Source organism: Myxocyprinus asiaticus, chromosome 24 (assembly GCF_019703515.2).
Source record: "Myxocyprinus asiaticus isolate MX2 ecotype Aquarium Trade chromosome 24, UBuf_Myxa_2, whole genome shotgun sequence".
Taxonomy (NCBI): Eukaryota; Metazoa; Chordata; class Actinopteri; order Cypriniformes; family Catostomidae; genus Myxocyprinus; species Myxocyprinus asiaticus.
The window spans coordinates 46,425,770-46,443,010 of record NC_059367.1 but is presented as its reverse complement, the minus strand read 5'-3'; the positions used below and the strand labels follow the sequence as shown (position 1 = coordinate 46,443,010).

Sequence of the window (17,241 nt, the reverse complement as noted above, 5' to 3'; positions counted from 1 at the left end):
ATAGTTGCAAGGATTCATACTTGTAAAATCCACCACAGCAGTATCTATAAAATGTATATATTTTAAATCCTCTAGTAACAATTTATTGTGATTGGCACATTCTGAACAGCACTGCCAAAAGTAACAGGTGTCACGTGACTGCGCCATCTATGCGCTGCCTGCTTCAGCAGAGGTCTAGTGGTCTGTCGTCGTGTTTTTCAGAAAATAAATACATTTCATTTATTAAATGATTTAAGCAACGTATTTTAAGATTTTCTATAATTCAAGAACTTTTTAAGCACCTCTTGGTAAAAATAGCTATTTTCAAGGGTTTTCCAGGAAAAAGCCAAATTCAAGTACTTCAAGCACCTTGTACGAACCTTGCTTTCCAAAGCTTAAGATTACAATCAATCAAATAAACAGAAAAAATAAATCTTTCAATCATTTCATTATACAAACTCATTGAAATAAGTGAATAAGAAAACAAAAGACAGGGTAAACAACAGGCAGTACAAATTAAAAAATAGCATCAACTAAAAAATAATATTTTAGGGAAAAAAACAAAAAGAACAGGAAAACAAAATTAACTATCAGAGGAGTAGTACTGTGAAAAAAGTGAGTTTTGAGCTGAATTTTGAAGGTAGAGATAGAGGTGATGTCACGGAGGGACTGTGGAAGTAAATTCCAAAGTTTGCCAGCCATGACAGCCAAAGATCTGCCACCAGTTGTAGAGAGTCAGAAACGAGGTACAGTAAGTAGGGCAGAGAGAAAGAGAGAGAGAGAGAGAGAGAGAGAGAGGACCTGAGTGTGTGGACTGGGGTGTAAGGATAAAGCAGCTCCTGAAGTCAGCTACCTTTAAGGCTATGAAGAGGTTTAAAGGTCAAAAGAAGGACCTTATAATGAATACGGGATGAGACAGGAAGTCAACACAGATCATATAAGGTGGGTATAACATGGGAGTACCATGAAGTGCATGTGAGAACTCTGGTGGCTGAGTTTTGAACGTGTTTAAGTCTGGAGGCGGTTCTAGAAGGAAGGCCAATGAGAAGGGCATTGCAGTAATTAAGGCGTGAAGTGATGAAGGCATGGACCAGAGTTTTAGCATCTTGCTGATTGAGCATATGGAGGAGGCAAGCTATGTTAAGGAGATTGCAGAAAGCAGTTCTAGCAATGGAGCTGATATGGTCGAAGTCAAGGTAGGGGTCAAATGTGGGGGGGATGGGGGGGGGGGGTCACGTGACGCCATGCAGACGTGAGCGACGAGCTTTGCGCACTTTGCGCACTTTGCTAAATTTTTAATTATTTTCATGTTATAATCTGGTGAAATTTGATACACCTAGTTACACATTTGCTCTTTGACGCAAAACATGGCAAAGAAGTCAAAATCCTCAGGCTCTGGAGACATTAAAAGACACTTACGTGTTCAGGATGAATGCCCCGACAGGCCTACAGACCGGGGACTCGATTTGGATGGCGCGGCGGGAGAGGAGATCCAGCGTCAGTTGTCCAACATGTCGGTGATGCTGACGAAGATGCTTGCTGAATTGGATCTCGCTGTAATTCGTCGATCGATTACGCCGATGGAAATAAAATTCTCTGAGCTAGTTACAAGAGTGACTGATGTTGAGAGACTAATCGATTTTTTTGAATCTTTGGAGAGGGAATTAACCACTAATCCGCCCACGACCAAAGTTGATTTGGAACATCACCTTGAAAAGCTTGAAGATCTTGAGAATAGAAGCCACAGGAATAACGTTCGAATTGTTGGAATTCCTGAGCATGAGGATTGCAGAGATATGGTGAAATTCCTAGACGAGTTTTTCCCGAGTCTGCTCGACATAACAGGCCACAAGCTGGAAATCGAGTGAGCTCACAGAGTCCCAGCTCACAGATTTGCTGAGGGAGACAGGCCTCGATCGATTCTGGCCAGATTTCATCCGATAAAGATCTTGTGTTGCACCAGGCAAGGAGCAAAGGGAAGCATTCTTGGAAGAACCATAATATTTTCTTGTTCCCAGACTTTGCGAGTTCAACAAGAGAGAAAAGCGATCAGTTCAAGGAACACAAGAAACTCTTACATCAGCGAAAAATCACTTTTGCTCTGATGTTTCCGACCAAACTGAGAATAGAAACGAAGGACGGTCGCAAAGTATTTACACGTCCCAATCAGGCAATTTCTTTTATTGAATCAATGGGTGAGTAAACCATTGGGTGTTTCTCATGTGAGTGGGTCGACTCACTGTACTTACTCTGGCTTTTGAGGAAGCTGGGCGTCATTTTGGTTTCTTTTTTGTTTTTGCGTTTATATTGCAATATATCTTTGTGAATAACACTTTTCCTTAAAGAAACTTTTGCACTGACGAAAGATTACTTTTGCAGTGAAGTTCCCAGCCAGTTTGAGAGTGGACACTACAGTTGACTGCAAAATATCTACATGCTCACACAAAGGATGTCTTTTATAAAGTTGACGCACTGTGTATGTCATGGTATATACTTTTATGCGGCCTCCGAGTGAATTGACTCAACCATCCGGGGAACCGGGATGCTGGTTTTGTTTCTTTTTGTATTGGTTCCGCCTAGCGGCTGGAGTTTGTTCTATTGAATAACACTCCTTTGGAACAGCTGTGGATTAATCTGTTCGTTCTTCATGCTTATTCCTCCTGCTGACTGTAGTTTGTTTTGTTGAGTATTTTACGGGACATTGGAATGATTACGTCATCCGTTGAACTCATAACAGCTGTCTCGCTGAACATATCTGAACAGTTTTATATCAGCTGGAATTTGTTTTGTGGAAGATCACACCTTTGAGACAATTCTGTGAATGAATCTACACATTCTTTGTGTTCATTCTTCCTACTGGCTGGGGTTTATTTTACAAAGTATTTTCTGTTATGTAATTTTGCCTCAAAAATTTGAGAGGCAAAATTGAGCAATCCGATGGCAAAGTTGTCGTGGGGGCTCGTCGGTGTTCATGGACCTTTTGAGTTTAGGAGGGATTGTTGCCGGTTGGCGCTTTCGTTGCAGGGGTTAATGCGCACGTTTCTCTTTTTTCTGTTTGTTTTGTTCGGGGGGGAAGTTCGGGGTTTGATTGTTTCACTAATGGGCAATGTGGTCTGTATAATTTTGTTTTTGACACACAATTAATTTTTTCTACTATATCAAAATGTCAAATGTTAATGAGTATACTATCTCTCTCCACATGGAATGTAAATGGGTTGGGGCACCCCATAAAAAGAAGGAAGGTTATTACTTTTCTTAAACGTAAGAAATATGATAGTGTTTCTTCAAGAAACACATCTCTCCCCGCAGGAAGCTGAAAAATTTGGGAAGATATGGGGTGGACATGTTTTTTTTAGTGCTGGCCAAAATAAGAGCGTCATTATATTGATTAATAAACATCTACAATTCAAATGTCTCAAACAGACTAAATATAAATTAGGGATAGTCATTATTGTTTTAGCTGAAATTCAAGGGCAAAGGTTGATTTTGGCTAATATTTACACACCTAACACTGATGATCAGGGCTTTTTTTTTTTATAGATCTTGAAGGGATGTTGCAAACCGCTGGCACCCCTCATGATATAATATTGGGAGGAGACTTTAATCTTTTAATGGACTCAGTCCTTGATCACAGTGAAGCAAGTGTGTAAACCCCCTATAGCAACATTGACACTTCACAGGATGTTTCACAATCTTGGTCTTACGGATATTTGGAGACATTTGAACCCATCTGTGGGACATTTTTTTCATCAGTCCATAAGATTTATTCTAGAATAGATTTTTTTTTTTTTTTTTGTTGATATCCAAATCCCTCATTTCATCGGTTGTTGATTGCTCAATTGGAAATATCTTAGTCTCAGATCATGCCCTGGTGAGTTTTGAGGTGTTGCCATATACAGAGAAAAAGAAAACATAGTTGGCACCTTAATGTGTCCCTTTTGCAAAATCCTGATTTCCAACAAATGTTAAAGACTGAAATCAATGTTTATATGGAGACCAACTGGTCCTCAGTATCCTCTGTGGGCGTGGCTTGGGAGGCACTTAACGCGGTTCTTAGGGGTCGGATCATACAGTATGCCTCATTCATCAAAAAATCCAAAGCACAGGAACTCGTGGAGATGGAAGAGAATATTAAAAGTGCAGCGGCAGAGCTGAAGCACCCTAAGTCAGATGATGGCCTCAGAGAATTGACCCGACTGAAATATAGATATAATACTATTTTATTGCGGAAAGTGGAGTTTTGGTTATTCAGGGCAAGACAGTCATACTTTGAGTCGGGTGACAAAGCAGGGAAGCTTTTGGCTAGATTTATAAAGCAGAGTGTCTCTTTCTATCATTCCCTCAGTGAAATCTGTTGGTGGTGAAATTTTTTCCTCAATCATTGATATTAAGAATTCTTTAAAGGCATTATATCTTGATCTTTATAGCTCCACGTCTTCGTCTACTGATGAAGATATTACAAACTTTGTGGAAACATTAGATCTTCCTAAACTGATGATTGAGCAAAAAAACTCTTGATTCTGAGATAACCTTGGAGGAGCTTGACGAGGTAATTAAGTCCCTACCTACTGGCAAGGCTCCGGGGCCAGATAGTTTTGCCACAGAATTTTTTAGATTCTATGCTACAGAACTGGCTCCACTTTTGTTAGAAGTTTATACTGAATCATTAAAGAATGGAAAGCTTCCTCCAACCATGACACAAGCCCGGATCAGTCTGATTCTTAAAAAGGACAAAGATCCAAGCGAGTGTAAAAGTTACCGTCCAATCTCCCTGATCCAACTAAATGTAAAAATATTGTCAAAAATTTTGGCTAACCGATTAAGGAAGGCTTTGACATCTGTTATACATATAGATCAGGTGGGGTTTATTCGGGGCCGTAGCTCTTCTGATAACATCAGGCGTCTAATCAATATCATCTGGTCAGTAGCGAATGATCAATCTCAGGTCGCTGCCATCTCACTTGACGCCGAAAAGGCGTTTGATATGGTAGAATGGGATTATCTTTTTAAGATTTTGGAAATGTATGGGTTCGGGAGTACATTTATTGGTTGCGGTACAAATAAATGGATTCATTTCAGATTATTTTACTCTGGATAGGGGCACTCGGCAGGGTTGCTCTCTTTCCCCTTTATTGTTCTGTCTTGCCCTGGAACCATTAGCAGCCGCGATAAGGGGGGAGGATGATTTTCCAGGGGTGGTGGCGGGAGGTGTGGCGCATAAGCTTCTGCTTTACGCAAATTATATTTTATTATTTGTCTCTGAAACTACTAGATCTATGCCTTGCTTCCACAGAATTATTAATTCCTTTTCCAAGTTCTCAGGATACAAAGTTAATTGGTCTAAATCTGAAGCTTTGGCTCTGACAGCGTACTGTCCAGTAACGGCTTTCCAGCAGGGCGCCTTCCAGTGGCCCAAACAAGGCATTAAGTATTTGGGGATTTTATTCCCAGCAAATTTATCTGATTTATTTAGTCAATTTTGACCCTTTAATAAAAAGATTTGAGCGATGTGGGCAGGTGGGCTTCATTACATTTATCGATGATTGGGAAGGTTAATGTTATTAAAATGAATTGTATTCTAAAATTCAACTACCTGCTACAATCTCTCCCTGTAGATGTCCCCCTCTCTTATTTCAAGCAATTTGATAGCATAGCGAAGTCCTTCATTTGGAATGGTAAACGTCCCAGATTGCATTTTAATAAGTTATAGGCCGATTGACAAAGGAGGGTTAGGCCTACCCAAGATTTTGTTTTATTACTATGCGTTCAGTCTCAGACATTTGGCTCATTGGTCACTTCCACCTGAGAGAGCCCCTCCCTGGTTTGTTATTGAACAGGCAGTTCTTGCCCCTATTTCACCATTACAAAGCATCTCTATCAAACTAATCGGAAAAGTTACACCCCGTTATTTCGCATTTACACTCGGTATGGACTAAAGTGTCCAGATTGTTTAAATTGGACACTTATTTAAATGTTGCCTTGAGCATATGGAAGAACCCAAGATTATGTATTGGCAAGTCCCCTTTCTGCTGGCCAGAGTGGATTGTGAGAGGGGTTGCTACACTCGGTGACCTATATGAAAGTGGTGTGTTGAGATCGTTTGAAAACTTGGTACAACATTTTGGGATCCCCAGACCTCAGTTTTATAGGTATTTACAATTGCGCCACCTGCTTTTTACTATTTTTGGGAGTAGCACACCCCCCCCCCCCCCAAGGAGGCAGATGCTTTGGGAGAGGTGATTGCGGCTTTTGGAAAAGGTCATGAGGCATCAGTGTACTACTCCCTGTTAATTCAGAGTATGGGGATGGAGCTTTAACTTCTAATAAAAGATTATGGGAGAAAGATTTGAATTTGGTATTGGAGGATGGAGTGTGGACTAAGATTCTGAAAAATGTCAAGTCTGCATCTAGAGATGCAAGGGTTTGCCTTATGCAATTTAAGATTTTACAAAGATTTTATTGGACCCCCTCTAGATTATATAGGCTTGGTCTTAAAGACACACCCACCTGCTGGCGATGCCAATCAGAAGTTGGAGACTCAACCCATGTTTTTTGGGGATGCGTTAAGATCCAAGATTTTTGGTTAAAGATTCAGAATTATTTGCGTGACATTCTGGGCACTCAAATTTTACTTTGCCCCAGACTCTGCATTTCGGGCGATGGGGAAGTTATAAATTCGGGCGACAAATATATAAAAAACTGGGTTCTGATGATTGGTAGACACATTATTTTAAGGGGATGGAAGTCAGACGGAGCGCCACCATTTTCGGAGTGGTGTGCGGAGATGGGGAGGGTGGCGGCTTATGAGAAGACGATAGATGGAAGGCTGGGGCTGGAGGACTTATTTTTCAGGAAGTGAGTAGGTATTTGGCAGTTTTGGAGGACTCTAGGGGAAGGGATGAAGAGGGAGACGTTTAGTTAATTATGCATGTTTATTATACATTTATTTTTTATTTATTTTTAGTTTTTATTTTATTGTTTGTGTGTATTATTTTATGTGACCACAGGGGTGTTCTTTGGGGTAGGGTGGGGTTGGTGTTTGGGGAGGGATGTTAATGAGGTTTAAAAGTTAAATGTTGATTCAGTGTGTATATGTTGTGTTTTTCACTGTTGTGTTTTTTTCTTTGAATCAATAAAACAATTTTAATTACCCCCCCCAAAAAAAAGGTAGGGGTCAAATGTAACACCAAAGGTTTAACGGTCTTGGCGGGTATAACAAGGACTCCATCAATGGCTATGGAGAAATCAGAGTATCTAACAGTGCCATGGCAGTTTTCCCACCAATTTTAACTGAGATCACCTGACCTCTCCCTAGACCTCCATCAGCTGCCTCTCCATGTCCTAACTAAGCAAAAATTTGTTATTTTCAAACTTATAACAGGACAATTTGGCTTCATATGCCCCTCCTGACCACAATTAAAGCAGATAACTTTCCTGGAGTTTTAGGATTACCAAACTAATCCCTCTGGAATCATTCTTGAGATTTACAGCTAGGCCCAGGGCCACAACCCAGCCCTCAAGACTCAGGGACTGCACAAACTGCTCAAAAAAAAATAATTTCTCCCACCTACTCTACAGTATTTCCTGTAGGTTTCACCCACTTCTTGTAGAGATCTTTCAAGCAATTATAGAGCCCTTTAGGAGTTTCACCTGCCAGGACATTGTGTTCTATGAACCGCTACCGTAAACTTCCTCATTTATTTCATACTTGGTAAGAATAGCCTCTTTCACTTTACAATAGTCCAGGGAATCCTGGGCATTCATTGCCACATAAGAACTGAGGGCTCGTTCTGTTAAGAATGCAGCCAATCTTACTGCCCAGTCACATCATGGCCAATGGTAAGCTGTGGCCAGCCTCTCAAAAGTAATGAGATATTGCTCAATGTCATCTGACTTCTTCAATTTTGGAATGGTAGACTTAGGCCATGCACCCATGTTAATAAAAGTTGCCTCAGAGGATTAAATCTCTAGGAGATCCTAAGATAACTTTTCAGTCATCTCAGGAGCTGCCCACTGAGTCTCCGCCTCTTTTTCCCCACTTACAACTCTGCTCTTAATGGAATTGTAGACAATTTGAAAGCATTTGCCTTACCTTACTGCTCCCTACAAACAATTCTCTTAGGAGGCATTATTTGGAACTTGAACAACTTACTCCACTGCTAGTGGCTACACATCCCACTTCTGACACCAATTGTGAGACTTAGGTCTAAGTCAGTCTTCAAAATTACCAAGGGAAGAGCCACTACAATGGTACTGAGGAGTTTATCGTAGCTTTTGTCAGAATTAAACTTCCACACAGGTCAGCAGGAATGATTTTCAGGAAGAAAAAAGAAAAGTCACAATGGACAAAGGTTACAAAATAAAAAATACCAGTTCCTGAGTTGAACCCAACTGCGAAGATGTGGCAGGACTTTACATAGGCAGTAAAATCCTTCAATGTGGCTGAACTAAAGCTACAAAGAAGAGTGGGCCAAAATCCCACCACAGCGACATAAAAGACTGATTTCCAACTATAGTAAGCGTTTGGTTGCAGTTGTTGCTGCTTAAAGTGGCACAACCAGCTAATTTTAGGGGGAAATTACTTTCTCACATGGGTGATATAGGTGTTGAATAACTTTTTCGCTTCAACAAATAAAATGATCTTTAAAAAAACTCTATTTTGTGTTTACTCAGGTTGCCTTTGTTGTGTTATATTTCGTTTGAAGATCTGAAACAATTTAGTATGAAACATACACAAAAATCAGGATGGGGTAGATACTTATTCACAGCACTGTATGAGAGAAATGTATTATTATAGATGATTAATATTATAATAATATTCATCATGCCTATTATTTGTTTGTTGTAGTCTACCGGTTGTTTGGTTACCATTATGCAATAAAAAAAATAATTAAAAAAAAAAACTAGTTTTGCATATTGGACACAAACGTAAAAATAACTGGCATCTGTTGTAAAAATTCAGCACAACAAAACACTCAAAAACATTAGCAAAATGCACTGATATGATCGTAACTGAACATGTAACGGATGCTTTTTCCATCCAAAGCCAATTAATACACAATTTTAAAAAAGTTACAGTCTGCAAAATAAACAGATTCAGCTGTGAAGAGCAGGGCCCTATTCTCCGTGGGTGGATTTTTGAGTTATCTGGATTTCAATTTTGACAGTTTGACCTGATCCTGGATTGTTCCATTCTCCGAAGCTCCTTGGAGTTGATGTCATAGCAACAGGTCTCTGAGCTCAAACCTGCTGTGGAGCAGGTTTATTTATTGTAAACAGGATTAGATAAGCAGAGGTGATAGAAGTCTATCCCAGCTGCTGCATTATTTTTATGAGAGCACCGTTTTGAACCAGAGGAAATAATTTTGTAATTGAAAATTTTTTATTTCATAATTTAAAGTTTCATATTGTACATTATTTTTTCATAATTTAATATTTCTATATTCATAATTGTATTATTAAAACATTAATATCAAAACATTATGCAGTTGGTGTGTATATGCATTTTTGCCACCTCTGTGCAGCATTAAACAGTCTGTCTAAATACACTTTATCGTGGTATATACGCCACTTTAGATGTAGCTTCTATGCCACCTTAGCAATGTAAAGATAGCTTTGCATTCTGTACAATTCATCCATGCATTAACTACAATGCAGACAGTCTGCTTTACAAGGGCATATCCAGATGGGCCTGTTATGTTACGTGATGCGCTGTTCTTTTTTTAAATTAAATTTTTTTATTCATTCGTAGACAAAGAAAAAACACAACATATATACATTGAATCAACATTTAACCCCCACTATTACCCCTCCCCAATCACCAATCCCACCCTGACCCCCAACGAACACCCCTGTGGTCACAAATATGAATACACGCGCGCACGCACACACACACACGCACGCACACACACACACAAAAAAGAAAATATAATAATCATATATAATTAAAACTAAACCACTCTCCACAGCCCCTCCCCTAGAGTCCCCCAAAAACACAAAGTAATTGCCCCATTTCCTATCAAACAAATTCCGAACCCCCAACCTTCTGCTTGACCCCCTCCTCGAAAGCAGCCACCCTCCCCATCTCCGCACACCACACTGGAAATGAGGGTGCTCCATCCGACTTCCATCCCCTTAAAATAATTTGCCTGTCAATCTTAATACTGGTCAGAACCCAATTTTTTTACATTTTACCCCTCAAATTTATGACCGCCCCATCGCCAAAATACCTTATTACCGTCTGGGGCTAAATTAAATTTGAGTGCCTAAAACGTCACACATAAAACCCTGAACCTTCAACCAAAATTCTTGGATCTTAACACACCCCCAAAAAACATGGGTTGTGTCTCCATCTTCTGATTGACATTGCCAGCAGGTGGGTGTGTCTTTAAGACCAAGCCTATACAATCTAGAGGGGGTCCAATAGAATCTATGTAAAATCTTGAATTGCATAAGGCGCACCCTTGCATCTCTAGATGCAAACTTGACGTTTTTTAGAATCCTAGCCCACACTCTGTCCTCCAATACAAAGTTTAAATCTTTCTCCAATAATCTCTTGATAGAAGTTAAAGCTCTGACCCCCAGACTCTGAATTAGCAGGGAATAATACACAGATGTCTCATGACCTTTTCCAAAAGCAGTAATCACCTCTCCCAGAGTATCTGCTGCTTTGGGGGGTATGTGCTACTCCCAAAAACAATACAGAGCAGGTGGCACAGCTGTAAATACCTACAAAACTGAGATCTGGGAATCCCAAAATGTTGAACCATATTTTCAAAAGATCAACACTCCACTCTCATATAGGTCACAGAGTGCAGTAAACCCCCTCACAATCCACTCTAACCAGCAGAAAGGGGACTTATTAATACATAATTTAGGGTTCAGCTATATGCTTGAAGCAACATTTAAATAAACGCCCAAATTAAACACTCTGGACACTTTTGTCCATACTGAGGGTAAATGCGAGATAACGGGGTGTAACTTCTCCGATTAGTTTGATAGAAAGGCTTTGCAATGGCGAAATAGGGGCAAGAACTACCTGTTCAATACAAAACCAGGGAGGGGCTCTCTCAGATGGAAGCGACCAATGAGCCAAATATCTGAGACCGAATGCATAATAATAAAACAAAATCTTGGGTAGTCCTAGCCCACCTTTGTCAATCAGCCTATGCAGCTTACTGAAATGTAATCTGGGATGTTTACCATGTGAAGGACTTCGCTATGCAATCAAATTGCTTGAAATAAGAGAGGGGGAGAGGGAGAGATTGGGAGAGATTGTAGCAGGTAGTTAAATTTTGGAATACAATTCATTTTAATAACATTAACCTTCCCAATCATAGATAAATGTAATGAAGCCCACCTGCCCACATCGCTCGAAAATCTTTTTTATTAAGGGGTCAAAATTAACTAAATCAGACAAATTTGCTGGGAATAAAATGCCCAAATACTTAATGCCCTGTTTGGGCCACTGGAAGGCGCCCGGCTGGAAAGCCGTTACTGGGCAGTATGCTGTCAGAGCCAAAGCTTCAGATTTAGACCAACTGACTCAGTATCTTGAGAACTTAGAAAAGGAATTAATAATTCTATGGAGGCAAGGCATAGATCTAATGGGGTCGGAGATGAATAATAAACTATCATCTGCGTAAAGCAAAAGCTTATGCACCATACCTCCTGCCACCACCCCTGGAAAATCATCTTCCCTTCTTGTCAACCCTGCCGGGTGCCCCTATCCAGAGTAAAATAATCTGAAATTAATCCATTTGTTTGTACTGCCGCTACCAGGTGTCTATAAAGTAAATTAATCCACCCAACAAAAGTATTCCCGAACCCGTATATTTCCAAAATCTTAAAAATATAATCCCATTCTACCATATCAAACGCCTTCTCGGTGTCAAGTGAGATGGCAGAGACCGGAGTCTGATCATTCGCCACTGACCACATAATATTTATGAAACGCCTAATGTTATCAGAAGAGCTGTGGCCTCAAATAAACCCCACCTGATCTATATGTATAAGGGACGTCTTAACTTTACTTAATCCTTTTTAAGAATCAGACTGATCCGGGCTTGCGTCATGGTTGGTGGAAGCTTTCAATTCTTTAATGATTTCGTATAAACTTCTAACAAAAGTGGAGCCAGTTCTGTAGCATAAGATCTAAAAAATCCAGCGGCAAAGCCATCTGGCCCCGGAGCCTTGCCTGTAGGCAAGGCCTTAATTACCTCGTCAAGCTCTTCCAAGGTTATCTCAGAATCAAGATAATTTTTTTGCTCATTCGTCATTTTAGGGAGTTCTAATGGTTTCACAAAGTTTCTAATATCTTCATCAGTAGACGAAGACATGGAACTATAGAGATCAAGATAGAATTCTTTAAAAGCATTATTAATATCAATAGGTAAATATTTCACCACCAGCAGATTTCACTGAGGGAATGGTAGAAAAAGACTCGCTCTGTTTTATATATCTAGCCAAAAGCTTCCCTGCTTTGTCCCCCGACTCAAAATATGACTGTATTGCCCTGAATAGCCAAAACACCACCTTCTGTGACAAAATAGTATTATATCTGTATTTCAATCGGGTCAATTCTCTGAGGCCATCAGACGACATTCGGCGCTTCAGCTCTGCCTCGGCACATTTAATATTCCCTTCCAACTCGATTTTTTGATGAATGAGGCATACTGTATGATCCGACCCCTAAGAACCGCCTTAAGTGCCTCCCAAGCCACGCCCACAGAGGATACTGAGGACCAGTTGGTCTCCATATAGACATTGATTTCAACCTTTAGAATTGGTTGGAATTCAGGATTTTGCAAAAGGGATACATTAAAGCGCCAACTATATGGTTTATTTTTCTCCATATGTGGCAATACCTCTAAACTCACCAGGGCGTGATCTGAGACTAAAATGTTTCCAATTGAGCAAATCAACAACAAAAGAAATGAGGGACTTAAATATATATTTTTAAAAAATCTGTTCTAGAATAAATCTTATGGACTGATGAAAAAAATTATAGTCCATACCAGATGGGATCAAAAGTCTCCAAATATCTGTAAGACCAAGATTTGTACACATCTTATGAAGCATCAATGTTGCTCTAGGGGGCTTACACACTTTTGCTTCACTATGATCAAGGGCTGAGTTCATCAAAAGATTAAAGTCTCCTCCCAATATTATATCATGAGGGGTGCCAGCATCTTGCAACATCCCTTCAAGATCTATAAAATCCCTGATCTTCACCATTAGGTGCGTAAATATTAGCCAAAATCAACCTTTGCCCCTGAATTAAAACAATGACTCTTCCTAATTTATCTTTAATCTGTTTGAGACATTTGAATTGTAGATGTTTACTTATCAATGTAATGACACATGTCCACCCCTTATCTTCCCAAATTTTTCAGCTTCCTGCAGGGAAAGATGCGTTTCTTGAAACACTATCATATTTCTTACGTTTAAGAAAAGAAATAACCTTCCTTTTTATGGGGTGCCCCAACCCATTCACATTCCACGTGGAGAGAGACAATCCACTCATATTAACATTCAATTTTTACATATTAGAAAAAAATAGATTGTGTGTCAAAAATAAAAAAGACCACATTCCAACATTGTTTCACCAATCAACCCCCGAACTTTCCCCAGAACAAAAAAACAAACAAAAAAAACCAGAAAAAAGGAAAACGTGCACATTAACCCCGCGCAGGACCCCTTTTAACCACGCGACTCCCCATTTATGTAGTTTTAAGAAAAACAACATGCATAACATTTTTAATGAAAAAATGCTAACCCTAAAAAAAATAAAAAAAAAAAAAAAAAAAAGCTATTTGGAGTCTTCTGTGTTTTGCAGTATTCACATTTAATGACAATTTCAGTTATTTAACTAAACATTTGACTACTGAAATTCCTGAAAAAGTACATAACTTAATTAGAACAGTGTGCCTAGCCTTCTTACATAAGTATTTATGCCATTGCATAACCTGTATCACAATACAATTAAATTATTTGTTAAGTTCATCTAAGTACATTAACATCTGACATTGAAATAAAAAAAACCTTCTGAGAAAAAAAAAAAAAAAGCAACTGAAAATAATTGAAGTTACACATTTAATTTATTTACAACTTGTCAGCCTTATCTCTTTATTGTTGTTGCTGTGGCTGTTTCCATGCTTTGTCAGGTCCAGAAAGTATCATAGCCTTTTAAAATAACTTTGTTTGGCCAATGTAAAAATTCATGGTGATGGTTCTCTGCAAATATCTATACACATAAATATCTTTGAATATAATTTTATGTCATCACATCTTTATGTTCCACAGAAGAAAATCATACGAGTTTATTTCGGCATAAGGGTGATAGAATCAGAATAATTTTTGGGTGAACTATTCCTTTAATTGCCGTAGGAAGAACGGAGCACAGGCCATTACCAGTCAAAGCATCTGGATCCTCGCAAAACGCATACACTTGCTGCAATTGTGTTGTTTTAAACTTGTTTAACTGATATTAAGGACACCATTTTATGCTTGCTTGTGTGTGTGTGTGTGTGTTTCTTACCTCCGTAAATGACAGTTCCATTGTTGTTGAAAACAATCCTGCACTGATCTAGAGCTGGTACAGTGTGAAGAAGATGAAATGTTCTCAAATCCCACTGATGCTTGAGTCAAAGCAAACAGCTTCAGAAACATGGAGGATCATAGATATCATAGTAACACCTAACACATTGTCCTTAGTTCAAAGAGAGAGTATTTAAAGTGGCACAGTAGTTAGCTGGTTTTCTGCATTAATTGGTCATAAAATGTGTTCTCATCTTCAAAGTTACAAGTATAGACAAAGTGTGCTCAAGCTAACAACACACAAAAATTATAATCTTTCATGTCTTTATTGAACACATCCCAAATGGACATTCACAGTGCTGTGCTCCAAACACTGATGGGGACTTAGACACACACTCAGTTTAAGTCTAGACTAAAGAATCATATTTTCAGCCTGGCATACATCTAATTTATCCATCAACTCATAGTTATGCTGTATAAGTAATGTCTGCCAGAACCGGAAACACGTCTCATACTCTATAATCCTGTTTTAAAGTGAATGGCATCTACTCTAATATTATAATATTTGTCTCCCTGTCTTAACCTCGGGATACATACAGTGGTGTGAAAAAGTGTTTGCCCCCTTCCTGATTTCTTTTTTTTTTGCATGTTTGTCACACTTAAATGTTTCAGATCATCAAACAAGTTTAAATATTAGTCAAAGATAACACAAGTAAACACAAAATGCAGTTTTTAAATGAAAGTTGTTATTAAGGGAAAACAAAATCCAAACCTACATGGCCCTGTGTGAAAAAGTGATTGCCCCCTAAACCTAATAACTGGTTGGGCCACCCTTAGCAGCAACAACTGCAATCAAGCGTTTGCGATAACTTGCAATGAGTCTTTTACAGCGCTGTGGAGGAATTTTGGCCCACTCATCTTTGCAGAATTGTTGTAATTCAGCCACATTGGAGGGTTTCGACCTTTTTAAAGGTCATACCACAGCATCTCAATAGGATTCAGGTCAGGACTTTGACTAGGCCACTCCAAAGTCTTCATTTTGTTTTTCTTCAGCCATTCAGAGGTGGACTTGCTGGTGTGTTTTGGATCATTGTCCTGCTGCAGAACCCAAGTTCGCTTCAGCTTGAGGTCACGAACAGATGGCCGGACATTCTCCTTCAGGATTTTTTGGTAGACAGCAGAATTCATGGTTCCATTTATCACAGCAAGTCTTCCAGGTCCTGAAGCAGCAAAATAGCCCCAGACCATCACACTACCACCACCATATTTTACTGTTGGTATGATGTTCTTTTTCTAAAATGCGGTGTTACTTTTATGCCAGATGTAATGGGACACACACCTTCCAAAAAGTTCAACTTTTGTCTCGTCAGTCCACAGAGTATTTTCCCAAAAGTCTTGGGGATCATCAAGATGTTTTCTGGCAAAAATGAGACGAGCCTTAATGTTCTTTTTGCTCAGCAGTGGTTTTCGTCTTGGAACTCTGCCATGCAGGCCATTTTTGCCCAGTCTCTTTCTTATGGTGGAGTCATGAACACTGACCTTAACTGAGGCAAGTGAGGCCTGCAGTTCTTTGGATGTTGTTGTGGGGTCTTTTGTGACCTCTTGGATGAGTCGTCGCTGCGCTCTCGGTAATTTTGGTCGGCCGGCCACTCCTGGGAAGGTTCACCACTGTTCCATGTTTTCGCCATTTGTGGATAATGGCTCTCACTGTGGTTCTCTGGACTCCCAAAGCTTTAGAAATGGCTTTATAACCTTTTCCAGACTGATAGATCTCAATTACTTTCTTTCTCATTTGTTCCTGAATTTCTTTGGATCTCGGCATGATGTCTAGCTTTTGAAGATCTTTTGGTCTACTTCACTTTGTCAGGCAGGTCCTATTTAAGTGATTTCTTGATTGAGAACAGGTGTGGCAGTAATCAGACCTGGGTGTGGCTAGAGAAATTGAACTCGGGTGTAATAAACCACAGTTATGTTTTAACAGGTGGGGCAAACACTTTTTCACACAGGGCCATGTAGGTTTGGATTTTGTTTTCCCTTAATAATAACAACCTTCATTTAAAAACTGCATTTTGTGTTTACTTGTGTTATCTTTGACTAATATTTAAACTTGTTTGATGATCTGAAACATTTAAGTGTGACAAACATGCAAAAAAAAAAAGAAATCAGGAAGGGGGCAAACACTTTTTCACACCACTGTATCCTGAGGTTACCAGAGCCTTCCAGATCCAGCTCCGGTCCTGCCTGATGTCCGACTCCCACTACTATGTGTTGCTGAGTAATGACGACTAACTGCAGCCTGTGCCAACCTGATATCACCTCAGTCTACTACGATGGATTTCACAGAGGATGAAAGGATGCCAGCACCAACCGTCAGACATGGGATATTTCACTGGACACTGCCTGAAACTTGGACTTAAGATGGACTCCACCGGAAAGTAATCTGCCTCAAGCTTACAGTCAAACTGCAGTGCACCTTACTGACCTCTGCCTGCATCACCTTGGTCAAAGGATGGACTACACTCTTAAAATGGAATACATAGATAAATTAATTGCCAGCTAAAGCCTTCATCAGCCCAATAACAAAAGACAATGCATCTGTTTGCATTTCCGCAGTTAAGAATGTAAATTCTAAGACTTAAGTCATTTAACTTGCAGTTAATACAAAAGCTTTTTGTTTAAACATTGGCCCCTAACACTTAGATTATTCATTTTAAATCTTTACTT

At 39.5% G+C, this 17,241-nt stretch overlaps 1 protein-coding gene across 2 annotated transcripts in view; it reads right to left on the bottom strand.

Annotated features, from left to right (window-relative positions):
- The window catches only part of LOC127415220 (DDB1- and CUL4-associated factor 1-like), a 174,971-nt gene that overhangs the window by 45,546 nt on the left and 112,184 nt on the right, over positions 1-17,241 (bottom strand). For both annotated transcript variants that reach the window (XM_051653873.1, XM_051653872.1), the window contains exon 20: positions 14,519-14,612. In XM_051653873.1, the coding sequence (XP_051509833.1) occupies positions 14,519-14,612 (94 nt within the window). The remainder of the gene's footprint in view (positions 1-14,518; positions 14,613-17,241) is intronic.